The 27,195-nt window shown below is 40.3% G+C and overlaps 2 protein-coding genes and 1 non-coding gene across 16 annotated transcripts in view; 1 reads left to right on the plus strand and 2 right to left on the minus strand.

Annotated features, from left to right (window-relative positions):
• The window catches only part of MATN2 (matrilin 2), a 68,084-nt gene extending 47,666 nt beyond the window's left edge, over positions 1–20,418 (plus strand). For 3 of the 13 annotated variants that reach the window (XM_085572376.1, XM_085572385.1, XM_085572373.1), the window contains 19 exons: positions 150–272; positions 1,143–1,265; positions 1,432–1,554; positions 1,946–2,068; positions 2,156–2,278; positions 2,489–2,611; positions 5,593–5,715; positions 5,810–5,932; positions 6,026–6,148; positions 6,299–6,421; positions 6,622–6,744; positions 6,881–7,003; positions 7,170–7,292; positions 9,314–9,727; positions 12,178–12,330; positions 16,169–16,240; positions 16,756–16,860; positions 17,089–17,182; positions 20,061–20,249. In XM_085572376.1, the coding sequence (XP_085428502.1) occupies positions 150–272; positions 1,143–1,265; positions 1,432–1,554; positions 1,946–2,068; positions 2,156–2,278; positions 2,489–2,611; positions 5,593–5,715; positions 5,810–5,932; positions 6,026–6,148; positions 6,299–6,421; positions 6,622–6,744; positions 6,881–7,003; positions 7,170–7,292; positions 9,314–9,727; positions 12,178–12,330; positions 16,169–16,240; positions 16,756–16,860; positions 17,089–17,182; positions 20,061–20,115 (2,492 nt within the window). In that variant the 3' untranslated portion in view covers positions 20,116–20,249. Of the gene's footprint in view, positions 1–149; positions 273–1,142; positions 1,266–1,431; positions 1,555–1,945; positions 2,069–2,155; positions 2,279–2,488; positions 2,612–5,592; positions 5,716–5,809; positions 5,933–6,025; positions 6,149–6,298; positions 6,422–6,621; positions 6,745–6,880; positions 7,004–7,169; positions 7,293–9,313; positions 9,728–12,177; positions 12,331–13,614; positions 13,795–16,168; positions 16,241–16,755; positions 16,861–17,088; positions 17,341–20,060 lie in introns of those variants that run through there. The other 10 variants (XM_085572379.1, XM_085572380.1, XM_085572384.1 and 7 more) reach the window with 8 other exon arrangements.
• Positions 20,419–21,843: 1,425 nt separating this feature from the next.
• RPL30 (ribosomal protein L30) lies at positions 21,844–25,616 on the minus strand. 2 transcript variants are annotated; one of them, XM_021543257.4, is made up of 5 exons: positions 25,578–25,616; positions 25,440–25,490; positions 24,441–24,586; positions 23,219–23,349; positions 21,844–22,012 (listed from the first exon to the last, which is right to left on the minus strand). In XM_021543257.4, the coding sequence occupies exons 2-5, from the start codon at positions 25,458–25,460 to the stop codon at positions 21,963–21,965; spliced, it is 348 nt and encodes a 115-aa protein (XP_021398932.1). In that variant the 5' UTR covers positions 25,461–25,490; positions 25,578–25,616; the 3' UTR covers positions 21,844–21,962. The 2 variants fall into 2 exon arrangements, with proteins under 2 accessions (XP_021398932.1, XP_085428512.1); XM_085572386.1 differs by having other exon boundaries at positions 25,440–25,616.
• LOC116183345 (small nucleolar RNA SNORA72) lies at positions 22,220–22,354 on the minus strand. Its single transcript, XR_004147945.2, has one exon. It is a non-coding gene; the product is annotated as a small nucleolar RNA SNORA72 (small nucleolar RNA).
• Positions 25,617–27,195: the final 1,579 nt, after the last annotated feature.

Below are 27,195 nucleotides of genomic sequence, written 5' to 3' on the forward strand. Positions count from 1 at the left end.
GCTTTATAATCAGATGAGAAACTGAATTATTTTTTAAGCAGTTCTATGTATTTATATTTACTTGCTTATATGGAATGCAAGCACTAGAGATGAAAAATAATTGAGTCATTATTGGTTAAATTTTAAAATAATTTTGATTGCTCCTACAGGAGTTGACCATTGTGCTCTAAGTGATCATGGCTGTGAACATTTGTGTGTAAATGGTGACAGATCTTATACTTGTCAGTGTTTTGAAGGATACAGGCTCCGTAACGATGGAAAAACATGTAAACGTAAGTTATTATTCAGCAACTCAGAGTCTAATATTTCACACATAGAAGAAATCTGTAAAGTGGGATTGGATTGCCTACATGTTCAAGGATTTCAAGAGGTCGTATTTCCCCTTTGGTGTCATATTTGCCAGCAGTATGCCAATATCTTGGATTTGCTGAATCATCAAAAATGGTACTGAATGCATACTTTTAGGCACCTGAATCACATCCTAAACATCAGAGCCATTTAAAAAGTAGCCCTGAAATTAGACAGTTGTGGATCCAAACATACTGGGAGATGTTTAGAGCTGAGATGACTGTGATTTTCTTCTAAAATTTCAAGGCAAAAATATAAAATGTTTATAAAGTCTTACCCAGCATGAAGCTTGGAACATTATTAATGGAAAGTTCATTTTGTCCAGCATGTCCAACAGGATAAGGATGATTGAAGAAATATCATAATTGTGTTACAAATTTGACTACATTACACACTTATGATGAGTGGCAGATATCAAGGAAAAAATTATAGCAAATTTTTCTCAATTTTATAGCGTAAGTCACCAAGTGATTAAAGAAGAATCATGGATAAGTATTGCAATAACTCACAGGCATTCAGTGTCTTGTAACTGCAATCCCCATAATATCTAATATCAACATCTGCTGTTAAGAAATAGTTACAGAAAAAAAATTAAAGGCATCCAGATATTACCATGATGACTGAAAAGCTCCTTATTCTTGGCTGGGGTTTCTTAACAGCACCCTCTTCTGTTATTCTGTGCAAACAGAGACAAATTCTGCCCATCTCAAAAAGTTAGGATACACTAAAAGCAAGTTAAGTTTGAACATACTGCCTTGACTTAAGAATTTTTTTATATATTAAATTATTTCCAGGTAAAAATGTCTGCAAATCAGTCAACCATGGCTGTGAGCATGTTTGTGTTAATGCTGACAATTCCTACATCTGCAAGTGTCATGAGGGATTCATACTGAGAGAAGATGGCAAGACCTGCAGAAGTGAGTGACTGGTATCTGTTGAACACTTTTGCATGTACATCAGGCAAGGAAGGAAAGGGGTATTTTTTACTTCTTACTGGAGAAGATGCAACAAAGTTCCTTTTGACAGCTACACTTCTCTAACATGTTTTCATTCAAAACCTACATTTATATCAATCATTCCCAGGACAGGACATCTGCAAATCAGTCAGCCATGGCTGTGAGCATATTTGTATTAACAAAGATGACTCCTATGTTTGCAAGTGTCATGAGGGTTTTCTGCTGAGAGAAGATGGGAAAACGTGCAGAAGTAAGTACTCTGAGAATTTCTCATAGAATTTTATTTACAGTATGTCGATCTGAGAAGCATTCAAACAAATACAACAGTTTACTGTTGTAATAAAGGAGTAGTCTTCATATGTATACTATAGGAGTAGCATTTATATATTTATACATTTAGAACTTCCAAATGCTTGTAAATGACACTGTGGACAAAAATAATGTTTTTTAATAGATTAACTGACAGACTGGAAACAGAAAATACTCAAAAATGTTCAGGTACCAAGAGTTAAAGGTGTTTGCCTAAAATTTACCCTGTTTATTCCAGTGGTATCAGTAGACCTAATGAAAGCTGTTACTTCTCCCTGCATGATACATTTGCTGTAGATGTGCTTTAACAAACTATCATCAACTGTTCTCAGATAAAGACATTTGCAGTTCAGTTCACCATGGCTGTGAACATGTTTGTGTTAATACTGATGAGTCCTACATCTGCCAGTGTTACGAGGGATTTGCACTAAGGGAAGATGGAAGAACATGTAGAAGTAAGTATCCTGATCTTTAATAGGTTTTGTTTATAATCTGCACATTTGTAGATATATTTTAAACATGGCAATCTTATTTTTCAACAGATAAAGATGTTTGCAATTCTGTTGACCATGGCTGTGAGCATATTTGTGTGAATACTGCTAGTTCATACCTTTGCCAGTGCTATGAGGGTTTTGTATTGAGCGAAGATAAGAAAACATGTAAAAGTAAGTTATTTTAATGTTACTATATTTTTTATATTCAGACATCTACAGGAGAAACATTATTTAGAGGCAGTTCTTCTTATAGGAGATTTTTCCGTGCAAAAAGGAGAATAAACTCTGTATTTTTTAGGAGTTTACTACTGTTAATCTTTAAAGTTTTGGAAGTGTTCTTATTCATCAAACTGTAGTAAATAAAATGTAAATTATTCCTAGATAAAGACATCTGCAAATCTGTCAGTCATGGTTGTGAACATCTTTGTGTTAATAATGATGATTCATACACTTGCCAATGCCATGATGGATTTGTACTAAGGCAAGATGGGAAAACATGCCGAAGTAAGTAGTTTATTAATAAAAGAAGAAATTTAATTTTTGTCTTGTTAGAATATTATTCACTAGTTCCCTGTAGCCAGAATGGAATATTTTTCTCTATAGATCAGAAGATTTGTCTGAATTAAGGATTGTTTGAACCAAAGCTATATTTCAGAAAAATCAGCCAACTTTAAAGTTTGAATGTAGGTTTTAAACTGTGAACTCCATTTCCAAATTACATATACTGAGTTTTAATCTTGAGCAGAGGATGTTGCTGCATTTTACTGTACTGGGTTGAAGTTCTAATTACCACTGTGTTCTTCTGTGTATATTCATGCAGATCATGACTTAATTTGTTCTGTAACCTCTTAGCATGTTCTTTTGTAAATTATAAGGAAATTAAACTCCTCCAGGTTTTTGTGTTTTCTAATCTTTTTATAACTTGCTTCTTGCTCCCCTAAAACCTATGCTGTTATCAGCATCCTTGTGGATGCACCACAGTGAAAGAAAGTCTTCTAATAGGAGATTCAGCAGGGTCCAGGGCAGAGGAACAATAACCCATCTAATTCTTATTTGGATCTACCTAAATTTTTTTTAATCACTTATCTTTTTTTTTTTTTTTTTTTTTTACAAAAGATAGTGTTAGTCTCTGACCAAAATATTCTGCTAATACTCATGTTCAATTAGTTATCTACCATGATCAAAAGGTATTTAGGATTCTCAGCATTACAGGTGTCCCATGTCTTGTAAGTACAGCCTTCATTTCTAATGTTTCTGAATGTATATCCTTCTTTTAAAATACATATGATTTGCTGGTATCCAAAAAGATTGACATTACCTTATATCAGCAGCTGTTTTATTTGCTATTATCTCAGAAGTGGAGTAATCTACGAACTTTGTTAGTGATTATTTTGGCTTATTCTGGGTTGTCTGTAAAAATATTAAGTAGTCCAGAAGCAAGGCAAATTCTTAGAAAGCTACTTAACAGTCACCCATCTACAATTGAGTCTGAAGCACTTTCTAGCTAGTGTAAATCCATATAGATTCTTTAATCAAAATAATACCAAGACTGCTGTCTTTTTGAATGCTCCATTTTATGAACAGCATAAACTTTAAGAAACAGCCTCATCAGCAATTAAGAAAGACATTTATTTAGTTTTTCCAGGATTTATTTTTCCATAACACCAAGTTGATTGATATTATTCCTGTTTCTTTGACTTTACTCTGACTCAAGTTCCCCATTATCTGTTGCATTATTTTAATTTGGATAAATGTCAATCTGGCAGGTTTACAGTGAACTACTCATCTTTTTAAGGACTAGAACCATGGTACTGTTTTCAGTGAGTATACATACACTGGGAATGGAGACAGCTCAGTGTTTTGGGGCTTCCTCAGAGTTCTAGGAGTTACTGAAAATTAACACTAAGCATCCAAGATATTCTTCAGAAACCTCTTTTGCAACTCTCTGCTGCAAGTTATCTGGAGTTTCTGATTCAAAAATGTATGTGTGCGTGGGTATCATCTGCAACATGTGTGTTCAGTAGATGTTCTGTGACCTACTTCACACAGTGTGAAACTTTTCACTCCAACAAGGTCATTAGTAATCTATTCCATAGGTTCAGATCTGAATGCACTAAAATGTTTTATATTTCTGCATGAAGATTGGCAGTTCTACCTTTATTATTTCAGTGGTTTTAAATTCCTAATATTTTCCCATTTAGTAAATACTGTGAATATTCCTTTCTTTATTCATTTTTCAAATCTTATAGTTGTTTTCAACTTTGATTTCTAGATTTTTAACTACCCTGGCATTCTTTTTGGATAATGAGACTACATTTTTGGGGGTGTCTAGTAAAATAACCTTAAATAGTGCAATCATTTATTATTATTATTATTATTATTATTATTATTATTATTATTATTATTATTATTATTTCTTCCCCCTGCATCCCAAAATAGTCTACCTTGTACTTACTTTCAGCTATGTAAAATTCATTCTTCTGAAGTAATAGCTATGTCTGCTGCTGGTTTGTATTTTATTCTGTTTATAAGCAAATGTTTCTGTTGTACACAGCTGTGTATAAGCAGATGCTAATTTTTACTTATGTTGTAATTTCTCCCTTATCCACTATGCCTGGATCTAGTTTAGATTGCCATGTCTTAAATTTAATTATTTTTGATTTAGAATATTTCAACTATGTAGTAGTTTTTGGAATTTTTCTTTTGGTAGCAGGAGACCCCCATGAAATTTGGGACAGGTTGAAGTTCTTTTAAAAATATAAACCTCAAGAGACAAGTTGAACTTGGCTCTCAGGAAAGAGCCAAGTACTTTTTGTGTAAAGGTAGTTCTCTGTTAGAAACTAGTATTTCTTTTGTGTTGCATGAAGAAGAAAAGGGGAATGTTGATAGATGGCTCCACCTGCTTCTGCACTTTCTCCCCATCTATCCTTTTTGAAGAGGTTTTAACCAAGTGGTTTAACATTGCAGTCATACAAGTCCTTGCATCAATTTTCAGCAATCCAGGCAGATTTTGTTATAGTCTTAAATAAGTAGTTCCTATTATTTCAGGTTTTGTTTATGCAGACTCTTGACATTGATATATGGATGTTAAGAATTATGGTTAAATCATGTCCTATGATGTTTTTCTTAGTTTTGTTTTTACCAGCATGCATTTGTGCTACGTGACTCTACTAAATTATTCCCTCATTTCGCTCTTAGTGCTCTTAATGTAAAACCCTCCTACTCCTTAATCTAGTCAGATCAATCCTAAAATGGTCTATTTTCAGTTGGAGACCATCCAAACGATGAAGTTCTGGTCAACTAATACAGAATAGATACTATACTCAATGTAATCTAAGATGTCCATCATTAAACTAGAAAGAGATTTACTTTCAGTTTGCAAGCTTCCATCTTTTTTTGCTCATGGGACTGATCCCCCAGTCATTGTATTTATAAAGAAAAACTTTAACTAACAAGCCATATAAATATTATCTAACTATTCCCAGGCAAGGATATTTGCAAATCAGTCAACCATGGCTGTGAACATGTGTGTGCTAGTGCTGGTGATTCATTTGTTTGTAAGTGCCAGGAGGGATTCCTGCTAAGAGAAGATGGAAAAACTTGCAGAAGTAAGTAGTCTGATCTTTATCAACATACTCTTTGTTTGCATCTCGTGCTTGTGTAGAAATGCACTAACCAGCAAAAGTTGTCATCTGTTTTCAGATAAAGATATTTGCAAATCAGTCAACCATGGCTGTGAACATGTTTGTGTTAATTCTGGTGATTCATATACCTGCAAATGCCATGATGGGTTCCTACTGAGAGAAGATGGGAAAACCTGCAGAAGTAAGCGGCAGAGGAACTTAATTGGATGAATTACACATACAGTAATGAAGGCCTCTGCTGATCAGTGCTGACTACCAACTCTCCTGTTTGCAGACAAGGACATTTGCAACTCGGTTGACCATGGCTGTGAACAAGTTTGTGTGAATACTGAAGATTCCTACATCTGCCAGTGTCATGAAAAATTCATACTGAAGGAAGATGGAAAGACATGTAGATGTGAGTAGTCTGAGCTATTTGAGACTTTCAGGTGTTGTGGGTGTGAGTGCACACGTGTATGTTTGTGATTTCCAACTATTTGGGCTGGTTTAAAAAGGATACCATCTCCATAACAAGCCTCACCTCACAAACCCCATCCACTTTTCTCAGATAAAGATGTTTGCAACTCAGTTGACCACGGCTGTGAGCATATTTGTGTTAGTACTGGTGATTCCTATGTCTGCAAGTGTCATGAAAACTTCATACTGAGAGAAGATGGAAAAACTTGCAGGAGTAAGTTATTTAATCTGTTTTGTACTTCTTGATCTGTTAATGAAACACACTATGCAACAGTAGTGTGGTTTTTGTGTCTTTATAACAAATGAGCTTCATGTAAGTGAGCTCCTTAATGAAAAATATAGCCAAATTTTTTCTATTTTGTGAAATTTATTTACTTAGCTAACTGTGCTAAATACAATTTCCATTATTCCAAGGTAAAAATGTCTGCAAAACAGTCACCCATGGTTGTGAACACGTCTGTGTTCCAACTGGCGATTCATACATGTGTCAGTGTCACAAGGGATTTATATTGAGGCGAGACAGGAAAACATGCAGGAGTGAGTAGCTGAAACTTTTATGGGGAATATGTTTTTCGGTCTTAAAAGAAATAACACACTTTCACTTAAAGCTTGTTCATGACAGTTTTGTATTTGAAAAATGGTCTAATAAGGGGATTCTCTTAACAATTCTCAGATAAAGACCTGTGTAAATCCATTGACCATGGCTGTGAGCATGTGTGCATTAATAATAACAACTCATACAGCTGTCAGTGCCATGAGGGCTTTGTCCTGCGCCAAGATGGGAGAACATGTCGAAGTGAGTAACTCATTATGTCTGTCAGCCCCTCTTCTCTCGCATTGCTACAGAAATGAACAAAAGATATTGTACTCCTTTGTCGTATGTTCTTCAGATATCATGTTTGGAGTCTTTGAATTTATAAAATGTTAAATAGAGTACAGATAAATACTTCAATTTTTCCTAGGTAAAGATGTCTGTAAATCAGTTGACCATGGTTGTGAATATGCTTGTGTTAATAATGGCGATTCCTATATCTGCAAATGCCAGGAGGGATATGTACTAAAAGAGGATCAGAAAACATGCAGAAGTAAGTATATTTATATAGAACATATTTGTTTCTTTAATTTCTAAACTCAGCTGACCTCACGTCAAAAAGATTATAGAATCATAGAATGGTCTGGATGGGAAGGAACCTTATTAAAGATCACTTAGTTCAATCTCCCTGCTGATGGCAAGGACACCTCTACTCTACCAGGTATCTCCAAGCCCAGTCCAGCTTGGCTTTGAATACTGTCACAACCTCTCATTTCAAACATGATATAGTATTTGAAACCCCAGGGCATATCTCTGTGGCATAAAATGTCTCAAACAATGAACTTGATGTTCTCCTAAGCAATAATAGAGCAAACTGGAAGAGTTGTTTTAATACAATAATAATTCTTTTGAAACATCAGGAAAAAGCCAAAGGGGAATCTTATTATCAAGGAATGTACATTTTAATCAGGTTCATGTACTGTGAATATTTATATATATATTTTAAAATCCTATTAATTTTATTTGCTTATCTTTTAACATAACATGCATTTATCTGATAATCTCTTAAAACTTGGGGGAGAAACTCTACTTGAACTCAGTAAAAACATTTATTCTGCCAAAAATGAATGCCTTAGTTGAGGAGACTGTGATTACCAAAAGAACAATAACAATCCTAACTGACACCATGAACCATGAACTGTTGCCCTTTCTTGACTTATGCAGTAGTATTGATTTACATATTCATTGCATTTCCATGCAGTAGTATGATATGTATATTCATTGCATTTTCATCACCTTAGTACATGTGAGGTGTCTTTTTCTCAGATGATTGCAGAAAGGAGTTCTTGAGCAGTTTTAAAATAGATATTTTCCAAGAGGAAAAGCCCAGGCTTTAAAGCTGAAAATTCCTTTTTTGTACTTTGACTTGGTAACAAACATCTCCAGTAATTTCTGCAGAGTAATTTCTGGTCCACAGTTCTCTTTTATGTAGTGCTTACAGCATTCTTCCTGTACAAAGATCAGAGATGAGTGGAGGTCAAAGTTTATTTGGTCCAGACTAAGAAGCAAATCTTATATTCCTTAGTATGGCAAATTTTCCCTGGAAGCTACATTGATCCAATGGGAGCTGAATACCTCTGCAGCCAGCCTTTGCATGAAGCACAGTAATCTCTGTCTGCTGAAGTAAATTCCTTTCCAGAAAAAAAAACCCACAAAAAAAAAAAAAAAAAAAAAAAAAAAAAAAAAAAAAAACCCACAAAAAAAAGAAACCAAAACCACCAAACATACCAAAACAACCCACCTGGCAGAAGCAGTCTGCAGCTTGGAAGACATTCTCCAATCTCTAAATTCCCTAAACTCAATATTAGTGCCCAGTGCCTGCAAACTACTCTGATTTTTGCATGTGCATTTACCAAAAAGTATGGGAAGTAACAAATTTTACAAATTCACCTGTCTGCTGACAAACTCCTAGCTCTAATGGGTAAACCAGAAAAGATTAATTGCAGCAATATATATGTCTTCTAATTACAAAATTGGTGGACACAAGCATAAAGCCCCTTATCTAGCCAATTCTGATCCTCTGAATAATTGAATATTTTAAAAATTATTTTATAACTCCTGTAGCACAAATGCAGCTTCAATGATTCTCTTCCATGTCTCTCAGTGCTGACAAATTTGATAAATGCAAAGTTAGCATACAACCTCATCTCTGGAAGAAAATGATGGCAACTCTGTCTGTGTGCTAGCTATGTTCTTCAATTTTCTCCACTTAAGAGTAATTCTAAACATTTGCTGATTGTTGCTGCATTTTTAAGAGTTGTAGTATTCTGCAAAGCAGAATATGTCTCAGTAAATATTCACTGTAGTTATAATTTTGTAAAATTCTTAGTCATAGGCCCACTCATCTTTTGACACAGGCTGTACACAACATCTTCAGACATATTAGCACAGTAAGACAAGCCAGGAACAGGCTACTTTAGATGATCCCTGAATTTTTTTCCAAGATATCCAGATCCCTTTCCCAGCCTTGTGGGGTTTTTTCTTGATCTGTGCACTCTGTTGCTCATTTCACAGGATGCACTGAAGGCCCAATTGACCTGGTGTTTGTGATTGATGGATCAAAAAGTCTTGGAGAGGATAATTTTGAAATTGTAAAACAATTTGTCTCAGGAATCTTGGATACACTTGAGATTTCACCCAAAGCTGCTCGAGTTGGTTTGCTTCAGTACTCCACTGAGGTTCGTACAGAGTTTACATTAAGGCAGTTCAGCTCAGCCAAAGACATGAAGAAAGCTGTGTCACAAATGAAATACATGGGCCGAGGTTCCATGACAGGACTGGCGCTGAGGCAAATGTCTGAGAGAAGCTTCACAGAGACAGAAGGAGCAAGACCATTTTCAGCAAATGTCCCTCGAATCTCCATTGTGTTTACGGATGGACGGGCCCAGGATGAAGTCTCTGAGTGGGCTACCAGAGCAAAGCAACGTGGTAAGTGGAGATGTTTTTGGTGTCTCATTCTTAAAGGCAAATACAGTTTGGATGTGCTAATCGAGAGGTGTTTGCCAAAGCAGTCTGGCCAGTACAGTGACAGTGACCCCTGTCCTGCACATCAAATCTTCGTGTTCACAAGGGCCTTTGCTGCCATCCATGTGCATCATCCCCCCCAGCAGGACTCATGGGGAGTGCCTCACCACAGGTAGTGATGCCACCCACCTGGCATGCCCTGAGTGCCCTGAACGTATCCTCTAAGGGTAGACATTTGATACAGAGACCTGGGAGCACTGGGAACTTCATCAAAAATTCTAGGAAAACAATAAAAGAAATCCCAAGCTGTTGCTTCAAAATAGAGCAATTCTATTCTTGTGAGAAATACTACAGTAATAATTTGCTGTATTTTTGTTGATAGGGCATATTCTTTATTTTTATCCAGTTTTGTAGTACTAATGGTGTTCTGGAAGGAGATTACATTTTTGAAAAGAATATAACTGTAGTGCTCTCTATCCTACTGTTTCTACATGCCTATATGCTGAAATGTGACTGAAAACTGGTGATTTTTAATTTCTAATATATTTTGGCAGACATCCATCCCTTCGAACACCTGTACCACAAATCAGAGTATTTTCATCTCTTTAGTAGAGTGAACTGAAGATTTTTAAAACTTGTCAAGAAAATCAACAATCTCTTTATTTCGCTAAACTTTTTTTTGTTATTTTATGAGAAACTGCTTTAAGAACCATGGATGATGGGCCACAACACAGAGAAAATAGCCAGACTTCAAAAGATTTTGCACATCCTTTTTTCTGTGCTTGTTTTATTGATTTGACATATTAATCAGAATTTGATACATGATTAGGAGAGCATTGATAGGATCAATACCTCTCTGTAAGGAGAAAAGGGAAAAGCATTGAAGGATATAAGAAGGGCACATGCTAACAAGAGTGCCATTACAGTAAAAGATAAAGTGATCTTAAAATAACTTAAAAAACCCCAAACATTTGCAGGCTTACTAGTGAGATGAAACTACATGGAGGATTTGCAGAAGGAAAGAAGCACACTACCTTCCTTACTTGCTGAATGAAACCTCAGTCCTGGACTGCTTACACTGACTGCAATGCTACAAGCCAAATCTACTCCCTGTGAAACTGCAGCATAACCAATAGAGTAATGCTCAATATGAAATGGACCTTGAATACTTTATCACTGATATCCCCAAGTCTTTAAATAGCAATAACGTCAGCATGACTGGTGCATTCATTAAATTGAATTAGCTTCTGGTAAACACTTTCCTTTCCTGGCTAAAGTGCAATGGTAGGCAGATTCATGAAGAAAAGTAAGGAGAAACGCTAGAAGTTAAAAACTTGGAAAATGTATATTTTGTGGTATTATCAGGCCCATGATTCTTCAGCAAAATGTTAAAAGTTGCAATTCAGTGAGTGTGCAGCAGTTATCACCTCATGTAAAATAAAGATATCAAAACTCCTCATCTCAGGTTTTATCTGAAACCAACCAGAGAAGGCAGCTTCTTCTCTTGAATCATGTAAGAGCTGTGAAGCTCATAGCTGTACTATGAATCACAAAATCAGTACTTGTTGTGGACACTTTCTAAGCCAGAACTGATATAAGGAGAAATGCTGTATCAGATCACATGCTCATGAACATAAAAACATAACTGCTGACAAAGAGATTATTGAAGATCTCTATGTTTTGTAGTTATTGCTTGTTTAAAATGTATCTGGTAAGAGGGCTTTGAACCACTTCCTCCTTACCTGCTTCCAGATTTAAGAAAACTACACGTCCTCACTTACCTTCTCCCTAGCACTGCTGCTGTGGAAATACTTCTCCTGAGCATCCCTGTTGTAAGGCTTTTTCTTTTCTAGCCCCATAAATTTCTTGTTTTCCCATTCTTACTCTCCTATGTGGGCCTTAGAGAGCAAGAATCAAGTTTCATTGTGCTCTGAGGATTTCAATGAAACACTTATGTATTTTTCCGAAAAATTAGTGCCATCTTTCAGGATGCTGCCCCATTTGCTAATATGTAACAGGTTTTCCCATCAACCCAGTAATCAGATGCATTGCATATACCCTACAGACACACAGAAACCAGGGACTTGCAGTGCAATTGTGAAGCTGAACTGTGTGATTCTCTTGCATCGTTATTGTTTGTAATACTCTTTCTGGGACCATTTACTATCAGTAGTGGCCAGGCAAGCGTCATCTCTTTAACATAAAAACTGCATGTCAAATTACAGCAAACAAGAGAGTTTCTGCAAATCTCCCAGTAACTAAGTATATTAAGCCTCTTCACTAATTTTAAAGTTACATGTAATATATATTTCTTGGGCTCTCCCTTTCTCTCTTATTTTCCTTTAATGGGTGAACAAGTACTTAGAATTAGAACTGCTGAAAAAGTAAGGATGTGCAATTTCTTTTGAATCCAGGTATAATCATCTATGCCATTGGAATAGGAAAAGCAATTGAGGAAGAACTGCTGGAAATTGCATCTGAGCCATCATATAAACATCTCTTCTATGCTGAGGATTTCACAGCTCTGGAGGACATAAGTGAAGAGCTAAGAGCCCAAATCTGTGAAGGTAACAAAATCCCATTTTCCTTGAGATAGAAATGAATGTTTTCAAGTGTTTTGCTTTTTTGATTTTTCTGCCCTTTAATACATGAAGAATATATACTGTTAATCCATCACTGTATTTCTGTGGCTGAGTTAGCCATGCATTGAACCCCACTCCAGCAAATAAGCACAATCTGTTTCATTAGGAATTTGGGAAAATAATCAGGGATTTGCAATATCTTAATGAGAATTAAAAAAAAAAAAAATCCTAAGACCAGCAGCAAAAACCTAAACCACAGCAAAATAAATTGTCAAGAGCTGTTGTGTGTATTTATAGACTAAAAATAGTTCACAGCTATGAAGAGTGTATTTCAGTTATGCATAAGCTCTGAGTTTTGCTACACAAATGTGAAAGGTTTGTTTCAGAAAGCACCCTTATTTATTCTGGAACAAACAGCTTGTATATAAACATTCCCAGATGAAGTTTTGTAAAGGGAAAGGGGAATCTGAGCTGAGATGAAAGCTATGGATCCAGGGAGAGGACAGCAAGTCTCTCCCACTCATACCTTCCCAAGACTCAGTATTTTTTTGTACATTCAACTGGAACCTGAAGCAAAATTCAGAAACAACATATGGAATTATGTTAGTTGCAAGACTAGAATTGTGCAAGATGATTTAATTTACACTAGATTTTATCTGGCTGGTTTTTTTTGGAATTAAAAGCAAACATATTTTGCCCTTTTTTTTTTTCTTCTACAATTTTGTATAAAATCAGCTGCAGGACATTTCTTTATACAGATCTCAAGAATGCATCTGTAAAAAAGACTTTAAGGATCTTTCTTAGCTTGCATACTCTTTGTCCTTCAGTCCTAAGAAGTCCTATTTGCACCTTTCTGAAATAATAAATACTATGATAATATAAATACTATGATAATATAAAACCAAGTAGGTTCAATTAACCTTATTTGGCAGATAATCTTCCAATGACAGCATGTCATCTTAAAAGCTTTTGGAGAAGGCAAACCCAAAACTATCTGGCAGCCAGAACAATAATTCTCACTCATTAGCAAACCCCAGCACAATAACTCTCACTGACCAGCAAACCCCAGAGCTCAGTAATGGAAATGCATCCTTCAGGTACCCACAACAGTGGTTAGCAACCACAATTTTTTTTTCCTTTTAACTACATTATTTACAAGATGAGAAAATAAGTAAATCCTGCCCCTTTGTGGCAGTTTCATGTCTACACCTCCAGTAACTGGGCAGCACTGGTGCTTCAGCTCCTGTCCTCCCCCTCTCTCAACAACAGGCAATGAATGCCTCACACCTGTGAACTGAGGACTGACCCAGCCTTGTTTTTCTGGACACTCCAGGACTACCTATTCCTCATCAACTCACTCCACCAGAAGGTCTGCCTCCAAACCGTTACACAATCTAAAAGTTCTTTTTTTAACTCCTTCTGTTGTATATAGCGCAGTTTTTCTCCTCTTCAATAGCAATTACTTTTATCTTTACTCCAGCTTTGGTCCTTAGCTGAGGTCTGCTGAGGCTCCACCTTGTGAGGACAGGAGGAGATCCTGTCCTCATGGACTCACTGAAAGAGCCTCTCATCCCTAATCCCAGCTGTAGATGCACTGCATGTTTCCAACTAATGTCAAAGTCCTCCAAATTTTTTGGGGGGGTTAGGCTTTTTTCTTTTATTCTGCAAGAAAGCATCTGCCTTGTAAAATAGCTGCTGATTACTATTAATTATTGTTGATGACTAATAGTAAAGGCAAAAATAGGAGGTTTTTTCTTCCTCTTGCCTCTTATTAAAAGGAATTCAGTCGGAAGGTTCCCATTCACTACCCTGGTTAATGTTAATTTCTCATCTGACTGGAAGCACTAACGAGGCTCCAGCAATGTCATACATACTGAGTATGATTGCAGCTTTCAGCCCTGAGCATGTGCATTATGGGAGCTTTTAATTACATGGTCATATGCTATTTTTGTCACAAGACCCCAGCCCTGATCAGATGACAGTACTCAGCAGCCAGCTGGTTAACATTCTGTTCTCCTTCCAAATTGTGGATGGTTATCAGTTCATCAAATAATCAGACACTGCTTTTGATGACACTTTTTCAGTCTCCTCCTAACAAATTGTGTTTTGTTACAAAACAGAACACTAAAAACTAACATCCAACTTCAGCATTGTTCCCCAACAAATTTATTCATTGCACTGACTTCACCAAGGGATTCAGGGTGATCAGCCTCTGTCACTACTTATGTTTTATTCAGCTTCACAGATGCAATGAGATCAGAAATCTCAAAGCCCCAACTACTTTCTGAAGCCTGAAGAGGAGTTTCTTAAATGCTAAATTCCTATTCCAAACTGGAGGCCTCCTGCCACACCTCTACCAGTGCATCTGTCATTTTTCATTTGTCCCTAATTACGTGTCCATACCAGGCCAGTGTCCATAGCGTTTCTCTGCCCTTCTTAAACAACCTTCTCATTAGCTGAGCAACTTCTGGAGCAAATCATGACCCAGGGTCAAACACTCAACATTCATGTTACCTGCTCTATCTCTCCTACAACAGACATCTTCACCATCTTTGTTCCCACTTGATCGTTCTTCAGCTAGACTCTGCTTCTTATTTAATTCCCTTGTGATCTTATCCCACACCTCTCTGCCCTGAACTCTTCTCCAAAATCGGAGCTCCTTCCAGCAGCTGGTTCCCATGCAGACAGAGATATCTATATCTCTGTACAAATATTGTAGTTCTGCTGCCTCATCTCTGGTCCTATTCAACCATTCATCTATTCTTCCCTAATATTCATGCTCTGTAATTCCAACCTCCACTCAAAAGGGCCTCTTCTCCAGTGCAACTTAGCACAGCTGTATATTATTATTCATCTGTCAAAACTGACTAAACCAGCAGGGAATAGTTAAAGCAAAGCTGGATGTCACAGAAGCATCTTCCACCTCCCTACTGCATCTTCACGGTGTATCAGGCAAGTTTGCACTGTCATCTTTTACTCCCGTGCATTCATTTTCAGGGAAGGAGCTGTAGGTTCCAGAGGAGGAGGTGTGTCCCAGATGCTCCCTCAGCCTGGCATGCTCGGTCACGAGGTGCAGTTGTTAGAGGCTGCTGTTCATCCGGCCGCGGAGGGCTCCGGGGGCGCGGAGGATGAAGCGTTCATTTCCCGGCGGGGAGCGGGCCCGGGGAACCGCGGCTGCCGCCGCTCTGCCCTCTGGCGGCAGGACGGGGCAGGGCACACAGCGGCTGAGGTTCTGCCTCGCAACACGTTTTGTTTCCTCCCAATCTCTTGACTAAAATGATCCGGGTGTGGACTCTGAAATCCTTACATTTTAAAGGCTGTGCTTCGTGAATTAGAAATGTGTATTTTTGCTTACAACTGTAGTGTATCAAATAGACTCTGCTGCACCCTTCTTACCTAAAAACTCCCAACCCCCTGATCAATATTTCCCATTATAAAGAAGGACAGAAAGAAACTTTTTCTTTCTCCAAGCAATATTCTTATTCAGTTCATCCCAAAGGATGATGGATGATAATGAAACATGAAAGAATTTTCACTGTAGGACACAAAGTAGATTGCTGTAATTTCAGATTGCTTCACTATTATTAAATATTCACTTCTGGTTTTGGAGGAGTCCTTCTGATAGTCTGAGTTGAAGGGCAAGTTGTGGAGTTTCCATCAACACTGCACCTCTTCCAAACTGCACAGGTATAAGGCATTCGCTATGTGTTATGAGAGACAAATATCAAGCTACTGGCAAGAAACATCTCCAATTCTAGAGAATGTGAACATTTTTATTGCTCCTTTTGTGATATCATTTCCTTTGGAAATTTCTATCTACCAGCCTTGAAAGAGTCACCTCACCAGCAGGATGCATCATCTGGGAGGCTTCATAAGACTGGTCCACAGCCTTCAGGTTGGCTGTTTTAACTCAAGTGTCCTCTCCTGCTGCCTTTTCATTATGCCTTCTGTAGAGAACTCTCACAATTCAGCTAAAATGGTTTATCCCATGTCCCTGCCTCCTCACCCCTCTGAGTGACCCTGCAATGTGAAAAATGGAGATTCACTGTAACAAAAGCATGGCTGCACGCTTCTTACATCATCTGAATGAAATACTTCATGGGAAAGCTTGTATTTCAACACTGTGCTTCACTCTTTAAGCATATTCAGCTTTCAATCACTTCGGTTTTTCACAGGAAGCTTCACAATTCCCTTTCAATTCTGCAACCCACAATTTATACCATGTACAGAGCAAATACAGCCTAACAGCTTGGTTTCTTCATATCTTTGTATCCCTAATCGTTTCCTTGAATGATCCTCACTGCAATTAGTGAGATTACTTACTAATTAAGGAGAACTCAGTGCATGAAAATAGAAAAAAATTATAATTTAGTGGGTCTGATTTTTAGAGTTTTGGGGGGTTTCCTGCAGGACCTGAATCAACCACAATAGCCATCACAGATGTCATTGACTGTCCACATCTTGCAGTACACCACAAGTATCTTTTTGAAGACAGTCACATCCACCCAACAACAGGTAATTGGGTTCCCTTTGTTTAGAATAACCCAGACTGTTCTTTGAACAGAGGACTACACATTGTGTACTGTTTTCCAGTACCAACAGAATCTGCCTCAGGGCGTTCCTGGGGATGTTGACCTGTTTTGAAAACAGGAAACCTGCTCTGCATTTATGCCTTGTCATTTCCTCCCCATCCTCTTCAATTTATTCAGCATTCATCTATACTTAAGTGTTTGTGTTTTTCAGCAAAAGCCTCAAAAGATAATGACCAGTGCAAATGTGAAAATCTTGTGACATTCCAGAACTATGCAACCAGTGAAGTAAGAAAACTCACCCAGCGACATATCCTTTCTGAGTAACTGTTTCTTACAGGTAAGATAAGTAAGGCAGGTTAAAATAATGTTTTTGCATCAAGTCTAATCTGCCTCCATAGCTAAAATCATTTATTGTAAAGAAAATCTTAACTATGTAATAGTTTCCAAGAAGTAAGGCTTTAACTTTTAATCTGCTTCTCCTTCATAGAAAGGACCAAAATATTAACAAGGATCTTGAATTTTAATAACCCCTTACAGTAAACACCTTCAGGAACAGCAAAGAAACAACTGGTTAAATTCAAGACTAACATTCTTTGCTTTGGGTTACTTCTTCAGATGCCACTGAAATAGCATTTAATGGCTACAGGTGTCAGAGTACAGGAGATGTTTCCCTGCTGAACTCCTTGGTAAAGCAGCATATGCAGTGATTAATTTAAAACCATACTCTAGATGAAGAGGAAAATCAGAGTTCTCAGGTTTGTTTAATACTGCATTAAAATAAAAGCAGATAAAAGTTAGTACAGATCACTAGCTTCTGCCACCCAGTTAGTCTATTTCAAGGGAGCTGCTAGTGCAGCAGCCTTTACACTGCCTGCAATATCCACGTTTCAGGAAACAACAGCAGTAAAGTCGCAATACAACTCATCATGCACTATTTATGCAGCAAATTCCATTTCCTTCATGAAAGCTGCTTCTGATCAAATAAATGCTAAGAAGACATCACATCTATTTGAGTTGTGTAACTGTGAGCAAGAGCAGTAAGCACTTATTCTCTGAACAGAAGAGTGCAGTGATACCAACAGCTCATCTGTGCTTCCTAGACAGGAACAGCTTCAGACTCTGAACAGTCCGTCCAGAGGGAGGCAAGCAGAGCCCTCTGTGGCTGGTAACCTGATACAGAACACTGCCTAGTTCAGACCTTCCCTACAGCAGCCAGCTTATCTCTCACCTTCCCAAGGGAATCCTTTGGCAGACACTTTAAGGAATTATGTTCTAGTCACTTGATTAAATTACTCCAGGCAAAGCAGATTTCATAAAGGAGGAGAAAGCAATCACGTAAGATTTTTGCCAGGTGTTTCAAATGCTCATCAACATATGTACTACTCTGATGGGACTTCTTCAAACAACTTTGGAGAAAAATTTCTAGGTAATTTCCCACATCCTTAAGTGATATATGACATGCAGCATTCCAACCTGCATGCTGACAAGGAGACCAATTCTTGCCCCTTCAGAAGCTCTTTGCTGCAATGTCCAGCAGCTGGGCTGTGAGGAACTCTAAGCTTACTCAGAATCAAAGAACTTAGTTACTAAGCTTAGAACCTTAGTAACATGTCATTTTTTGCTTTACCATTTGAGCAGGCAACCCTGTAGATTTTTACTCCAATGGCTCAAAGTGATGGAAAACCTGTCAACACTGACCCAGAGACTAGAAATTTTTATAGGAACAGTGCTAAGCACTTCCTCAGAGCACTGTGCAACCACTGCTTTGCAGAGTATGAACCATCCAGTTTCCTCATCACAAACCTTGTTTCTCTGCCTTATCTCAGGAGCAGCTCAGGTATGAGGTGATACACTAGTCCTTGGAACTGCTGACTGCTGGCTAGTCCTCATCCAGAGATCTGGAGGGTGAGGGAGGGAGAACTGCCTGCAAAAGTAGCTCCAGTTACACAATACAAATTTATAGGGACCAGTCCATACTGTTTTGTGTCCAGCTACATTAACTTCTGTTAGTAAGTCAAGTGCGGTTCCACTCTTTCAACTTTGCCTCTGTGGACACCTGAGAAATATAGCTGCTGAAGAAAACGCAGTTCACATGGTGCTGCCATGCACAGAGTAACCTTGCTACAGCAGGCAGATGAGAAATTACCAAACCCAATGTCCAGGCAGACTGGACACCCACAAAAGCAGGATGTCTACCCTTGCTCCTTGCCAGCAAGAGATTTTGCTGCTGACAATGGAGGGGGGAGCAGCACATGTAGCTGTTCTGGCCAAACTCAAGAGGCCAAATTCTACTTGCCTGTCTGCCCTAAAAAATTCCTAACAGCAATGTGTCAAAGATCCCAATTTATATGCCCAGTTCTCCATCTTCCCTTGTGTAAGACCTTAAAATGCTGAAATCAAGACTCTAATCAAAGAAGCAAGGAGTAGGGTGCAGCAAATTTATCCTTCTGAGGTAGATCTCAGCACCTTCAGATTTTGTTTGATACTAGGCCTCCTCTTCCTCTCAGCTTCCCCTGGCTGCAGCATCTCCATGCACTCTGAGAGAGGGGCTGAAGTAAGCAATACTGGTCCAAACTCTTCCTGCAGGAGACAGAATTCCTGCCAACTGAAAGTGCTTATCAGGAAAGAGAGGCTGTACACTACTTTGCATTGCTACAGCCCTAGATCCCATGGAGTTTGTGCTCTATCCCACATTTGTCTGGGAAGCACTGTCACAACTGTGGACTAGAACAGATCATGCGGAGCAGACATTCTTACCGGGGTCTCAGAGCCCCATAGTTTTATAATATACTGTTACTTATGTGCAGTTTTCCATATGATTAAGTAAAACATTTTTTAAACAGCATTAACTAGATAAACATTTACCCTCCCTTTAAAATAGAGACAAGCAATCCATTTGTAGAACCCGCCTTTTTAATAAGCTGCAGTCTGAACTCCATGACAAGGTATGCCTGTTAAGGAATGGGGCTTCACACAGCTTCTCAACTCAGCTGATCAAATCAGAACAAGAAAATACAGGAGAATATTGTGTGAGACACTACTGGGAGTCAAAGAGGAGAAACAAGAGAATGTTTATGGAGCATAGTAATCAGGTTAGCTTACTTTTTCTATTAATGCATCCTATCAGGTAGCTGACTTTTTCTATTAATGAATCCTATCAGTAGCTTTCCTTAACTTTTATCCACTGGAAGAAATGACAAAGAGAATGGAAGACTTGGAAAACAGACTAAAATACTGATCAGAATTTTAAGTGTATGCTACACTGTATATTTATATATACAAACTTGTCAGAGCTATTTTCTTAAATTGATTCAAAGTAAAATAACATCTTTGTGTCTGAAGTTGAAAAGAATATTCTGGATCCTTGCATTTATATGCCATGTGTTGTCTTGCATTGATTGCAGATAAGGAATGTTGAAATTTTTATATAAACCATTTAGTAATTAGCAGACATTCTAATTAAGCAGAACAACTGAAATAAGCTATGCAAAATAATAAAATGCTGTTATTTTTCTGAAATGAAACCTCCATGTTTTACAGTATTTTTAGGGTATGAATTTCTTTTACTCGCTTTTCTGTATTTCCCTCCTCCACTCCTAGCATTTTAAGCAGTTTGTGTGTATATACAGTTCTATGTATAGACATACATAGAACAAGTGACACAGCATTCACAGCCATGGGATTGACTTGGATTCTTCAAACAAGAGTTACTACTGGAATCAGTAGAAGCAAAAATATAGTTACACATTTGTGTTTAAACTGTGATGGAATTAAATTATCAAAGTGGGAAGTCCACTGGATTATCAGGGCATCACAACTTGAAGTTTCAGAAAATTTTTCTTATGTCCAGACTACCCAACTTTTCTCTGCTGGCCTTTGGTCAGTATTCACTGATTCTCTAACTTTCCTGAATATAAGTAGTATATTAATTCTGAAACTATTACTTGGTCAATTCACCTAGCTGCACACCTGGTTAAATACTAAAACACAAACAAAACCAGCAAACTGCTTCTATTCTGGCCACCTGAAGTGTTTTCAAGTTTCACTCCCTTCCCTTGACTGCAACTCATCCAGATTTGTGGTTTAATAGGTAAATACACCAGCACTTCCTCCTTTGCTCTGACACACCTCAGAGTTTGCCTCTTGACCGTCTCGAAATGGAAACACCAAACTTCATTCACTTTATAACAGAAGTAGTAGCAGCAAAACTTAAGCAATTAAGTGATACCAGACAAGACGGTGAATGTGCATGGACATAGAACAGCAAGCTTTGAAAGATACCTTGTGCTTTGGCATACTTTAGAATTCTGCAAGGTTACAGGTACATTCTTTCATTAGGTGTTTGCTTTTACCATGTCAGAAAATCACTAGCACCTCAATTAACAATCCCTTGTAATAAGGAACATCCTGCAGTCATGGTCTCAAACAAAACAAGCCACAAATCTCTAAGATACTGACATTCTCAGCAATTGTGACTTGAGAACTCCAGCTCATCTATCTTCAGTAGTACCTTCAGAAAACTAAAAAAAAAGGCTATTGATTTAAAAACAGCTTTGTGAAGTTAACTGGTATCTTACCGAAAGTGTATGTTACACATCTAGAAGCTATATCCTGTTTGTCCTTTTACAGATATGTACTCTTAGAAGGAAAAGATTAAGGGACTAATGCACATCACTACTTGATTCACTTGGTAAAAACAGTTGTGAAATATTTAATGTAAGTAAATCTCTATGCTCCCCAACAACATCCCAAATTTGCTACTGTCCCTTAGGTGATGCCTTGCGTTTGCATTAGCACTCCAAATGAAACATTAAGGAAGCCCCAGCCTGCTGGGATTTGGCATCATACTTGCCACAATCATATGAAGCCTTCCCTCACTTACCTCTTAAGATCCACAATGCCTACAGAACAAAAGGCAAATTTTGCCATGTGAAAGTTATTTCTAACAGAACAAGAAGCATAGCAGTGGTAAGGAATCTTAATTTATATAGTTTGTTCCCTAAAACCAACAAAGGTATAATACAAATTTTTCTTTAAAAGAGATCTGTAACCAGTTTTATTGTAGAAATAACACCTCTACAGCATTTACTTCTCACTGGTTTGTTCTGGCATGCTTCTAATGATGTCAGAGTCACCTGTAAAACAAAAATGTATTGTTACAAGAGGACCCACAGGAAGATGATTTTCAGGAATAAAACTAAGGAAAAAAAACCCCACCCGTAAAATCACCACTGTGATTCTAGATAGTCTGTTTAGGAAAAAAGCAAGTAATTCTGCTAACATTGCTAAGAACACTTGTAACTGTTTTTCTAATCCAAATACAGCATTTACAGTAATTATGCACCTGTCACCAGCATTTACAAAGCCAGGACTAAAACAACAATCTAGTCCTGGAGGACACAATGCATAGTTTTACTATAGCGAATGTCTAGCCTCCCCTGATCACAGAAATATCAGGACAGCGAGAATATTCGCATTGGCAGCTACAGAGCATTAGGACTGACTTGCAGCCCCCACCCCACCCAAAACCAAACCTGAAAGTGACGTTTGGAAAATTAAGTTTACAGCTACTATTTGAATACAAGCAAGATAAATGAAGTTCCCTGAAGCAGTAGGAAATTCAAATCATTGTGACTTGGGGAACAGTTGGTTAAAGTTATTACGGAAATCATTAAACCTATGTGTATGCATTCTGGTCAACAAACAGAACAAGGGATTGATTTGTCTCTTAAAACATTCTGGGAAGTCACCTACTTAGCATTCTATATAAGGAATCTGAGCAACTCTCTGGGTCAAAGATTGTTACCAAACCACAGCAATTACATACAAACAGTTTTAAAATGAATTATTGAATGTAATTTTCATTCCCTTGATGAATATCCACATGCCTATTGATTATTTTTCTACATATTGTTCTGGAAAGCAGGACAAGTCACAATCCTTTGTCTCAGACTAAAAACAGTCCAACAGGGCTGTTGTAAACAGTATGTTGTGCAAGCTCATGTCCTAGCTGATGGATTCAGCATTCCCATACAGTTGCTTCCCAGACACTGAAATCTCCCTACACACTGACAAGCAGACAAAATGCTCACAGGGCTCAGCATTAGAAGAGCTATGTGCAAAAGAAGCAGAATTCCTTCCAGGTTCTAAGAACCTAGGACTTGGAAAAGAACAGGATCTTGGTCAGAGAAATTTTTAAGTGTTAAACCTGATGGAAAAAGGCAGTAAGTGAAGTGTGTCATCACTGCTGCTCATTCCTTGCTCAGTGCTGCTACTCACAGGAGAAGGGAGGATCCACAGACTCCTCCTCATGTGGCCCCCATAATGCAGGAGGGAATTACCTGGGTCAATGATGGCCAGTGTGCACACTCTGTAGTATTTTCCACATGCTGTGCCCAACTCAATGTTGTTCCCACTATAATGATGGACACCAGTCTTGGCAAGCATAGCGTAGTACTCAATCTCTGATTTTCTGAAATCCAAATATTGGGTGTTAACAGGACCACAAACAATTCTGACCAACTGCAATACACAGAAGCAGCTTTAACTCCTACCACACTTAAACCTTAAGACCATTAACTTTTCCTTCCCACCCAAAGAAACAGCTGTTTCTTGTGAGGCAGCATCACTCCACACTTGTGGCTTAGGAACCTTTATTTAGATGTCTGCTGAAGGTTTGTAACAACAAACCCTTCAGGCTGCTCCTACACAAGCTCATTTCTACATGGTAGAAGGATTCACCACCTGCAGACCTCTGAAAGGCCTTTTTTATGTGCCAAAGTGCATAAACTAAGAGAGTTGATGGCCAGTGGTGTCCAGATGCTGAACAGAGACAGTTTTGGCAGCTGAGAAAAGAACCGTGTATTTTAATTTAAAATAGAAAGTCCATCTATGCTGCCCTCTCTTCTGAATTCCTCTAGGCGAGTCTAGCAGTCAACACTGTTTCCCAGGCATTTTCAGATCCACACTAATATTGGGGATTGCTGCCCACTGCAACAGTCCTGCTATTTCTCAATTATCTAATTTCTGGGCTTTGAATTTACATTTTCTTGAGCCTGTACAACGTCCCTCAAAAACAAAAACGGCCCAGGTATTCAATGAGGAAAACATCATGATGTTAGTACAAATTACATTCTCAAGAAAGCAGTTTCACTGGCCAGAACTCCAAATTTATAACTAACTTTGACAAATTGTGTGCTTCAAATACTTTATATCTTTTATCAGTTTTCCTAGATATAAAATTATTTTTTCAATACACTAATTTTGGAAAAATATAGGAATTCAGCCCCATTACTCTTAGTGAACACTATCAAGTGTGAAAAGCTTCCAGTACTTTCTCTAGTGCCTTTCCTTGAATCAGAAAGCCAGGAAAACACCAGGAAGCATTTCAACACTTCTAGACTTGGAATAATTACACAGCAAACTACCAAACAAGTTTCAGAGCACTCTAGAACATGCCAGCAAAGCCCTCTGTATGAAGTCTCTGGAGCAATCACCATGAAGCACACATTGCCTTTGTACAAAGAACCCAACTTAGAACTGTTTTCTCCCACATGTGCTTACCTCAAAGCAGGACAGTTGTTGGCGAGGATGACCAACTTGGCTTTGCCCTGACGAATCATTTTCAGGGTCTGTTTGTACCCAAGCACATATTTGCCACTTTTCATAACCAGTTGAAGCCTGGAGTTGATGGACTCCAGGGACTTTTTCTGAAAAAAGATGTAAAAAAGCATTATTGTGTTACTTCATGCTTTTCAGAACAATAGAGAACACAATAGAGAAATTTCATATACATTTTTCATAATCTCCCTATAATCTGAAACATGGACTAGGAAAGACCAGTCAGTTACCTGAGTATAAGAAAGCCTATGGACAGGGGCGTTGCTGATACTGTGCTTTCACAAGTTCAGAAAGTTCTTTCTTACCCCCACGTCTCTCAATCAGTAAATACATCTCAAAGCACGTTTGCTGCTATCTACATAAATCGGCGACATCTGCGTGTATCTGACAAGCTTTTGTCATGCTCAGCTAGTCAAGGCCAAGTACGTACCACTTCTGCCTTGCACATCTAAGCCAGGTTCAGAATCTGTCTCTCCCCAGGGCGCACACTGACAGCATTACACAGGGCAGCAGAAAGAAGTAACTGTGCGATATCGAGCTGATATTAAAACACGGGAGCGTAAAGCTCACGACAACAGGTTAGATAGACCAAGAAACCAAGCCAGATCTGTCAGAGCCACTCTGAGAAAGGCCAGAACACAGCAGGACAGGCAAAACCTGAACGCCACCCGCACCAGGCCCTCGGCACCACCTCTCCCGTCCTGCAGCCACCTCAGGGGCTCTGCAAGCACCGGGACACGGCGCGGGAGGGACCGGAGGACACGGAGCGCAGCGGGAGGCGGCCGAGGGGCGCGGTCAGTGTTCGGAGGGCACGGTCCGAGCCCCGAGGGCCGCGCCGGGCCGTGCCCCGGGCCCCCAGCACCCCCGGCCGCCACCCCAGGCCACGCCGGGCCCCGCCGCTCCGCCACCACGTGCGCCCGGCGCGGCCCCGCTCTCACTCACCGTCTTCTTCGCGGCCACCATGTTGCTGCCTCACGCGGGGTCGGGCGGTACCTGGAACACAGGGGGACGGAGGGGAGCGGTCAGAACCCGGCAGCAGCGCCCGCAGCGGCCCCCGCGCCCCGGCCCGGCCCCGCTCACCGCAGACGCGCCGCCAAGATGGCCGGGCCGCCAGAAAGGAGCGAGCCCCGGCGAGCCCCGCGCGAACCCCGCGGCAGCTCTCGCGAGAGCCGCGCACAGCCCGCCCCGCCCCGCGGCTGCCACCGCGCCCGAACCGCGGCGGCGCGGGCGGGGCGGGGCGGGCGCGAGGCGCGTGGGCGGGGCCGGGCGGGCCGGCAGCGTGTGGGCGGGGCCGGGCGGGGCCGGGCGGGGCCGGGCGGGCCGGCAGCGTGTGGGCGGGGCCGGGCGGGGCCGGGCGGGCCGGCAGCGTGTGGGCGGGGCCGGGCGGGGCCGGGCGGGCCGGCAGCGTGTGGGCGGGGCCGGTGCGCGGGGCGGCCCGGCCGCGGGGGTGAATCCCGGGGGCTGCTGCCTCCCGCCCTTTCCATCCCCGCTGCTGCCCTCGTTCCGCAGAGGGGCTTTCTTTGAACGCCTGTTGCACTTCACAGCCTCGCGGAAGGCCTCAGCTGCTGATGCGGGAAGAGCCGTAGTGGCCGGAGCCTCCCCTCATGGAATCACGGAACGGCCTGGATTGCTAGGGACCTTGAAGCTGGCCTAGCTCCAGCCTCGCTGCCGTGCCATCTTCTGCTAGACCTGGTTGCTCAGAGCCCCATCCCACCTGGGCCTGAATACCTCACAGGACTGCGGGCATCCATAGCACTTGTACCAGAGTCTTCACCACCCACACAGTAAAGGGTTTCTTCCCAATATCAAGTGTAAACCTACTCTCTGTTTGAAGCCATTTACCTTTCTCCTGTCACCAGCAGTACACGCTCTTGTAAAAAAAAGTCTCTGTCCATCTTTCCTGTGTGTTCTGATGCCGGAAGATCACAATCAGGTCATCCCAAAGTCTTCTCTTTTCCAGACTGAACAATCCCAATTCTCTCAGCCTTTCCTCCTAGCTCCAGCCCTCTAATCATCTTGGTGGCTTCCTCTGGACTCGGTCTGACAGGACTGGGGACTCCAGAGCTGAGCACTTCAGGTGGGGTGTCACCAGAGCAGTGTTCCTGGGACTGTCACTTCTGACACAGGGCTGATGGGGAAAACTAAGGAATGGAGAAAATAAATCTCTTGGGCACTGCCAGGCACCAGCACAGGGGACACGCGGTGGTCTGCCCGTGTCCCTGCTGTCTGTGCTGTGCACACTGCCTTGCTAAAGCAGCGGCACCTGCCCCCTGCCCGGCGCAGCTGCCCAGTTCTGCATGACTGGCCTGTCCCGACGGGATACAGCCCCGGCACGGGGCTGAGCCTGAGCAGACAGACAGGTTTTTTGCATGAAACCAGCCACCGAGCTTGGGAATAGACTTGGGCCCAACTCTGCCTGTTAGCAGGTTCAGCTTTGGGCACCCTCAGTGCAGCTCCCAGTTTTTCCTGGGGTGATGGCTCTGCACTCCCACCACTGTACAGTGCCCTTATCCTGTCCCCAGGCAGCTCAGTCCCTGGCTGTGCCGGAGGGACAGTGCAGGGAAACTTCCTCCTGCCCCCTGTGCACACTAGAAACCACCAGCTTGAAAACTGTCTCGCTGAGCACACAGGCACAGCATCGTCTGGGACCAGGGCCGCGACATGAGGCTCCCATTTTCAGGCCGAGGACATTTGTTCT

This window comes from Lonchura striata, chromosome 2, assembly GCF_050655825.1.
Source record: "Lonchura striata isolate lonStrDom1 chromosome 2, ASM5065582v1, whole genome shotgun sequence".
NCBI lineage: Eukaryota > Metazoa > Chordata > Aves > Passeriformes > Estrildidae > Lonchura > Lonchura striata.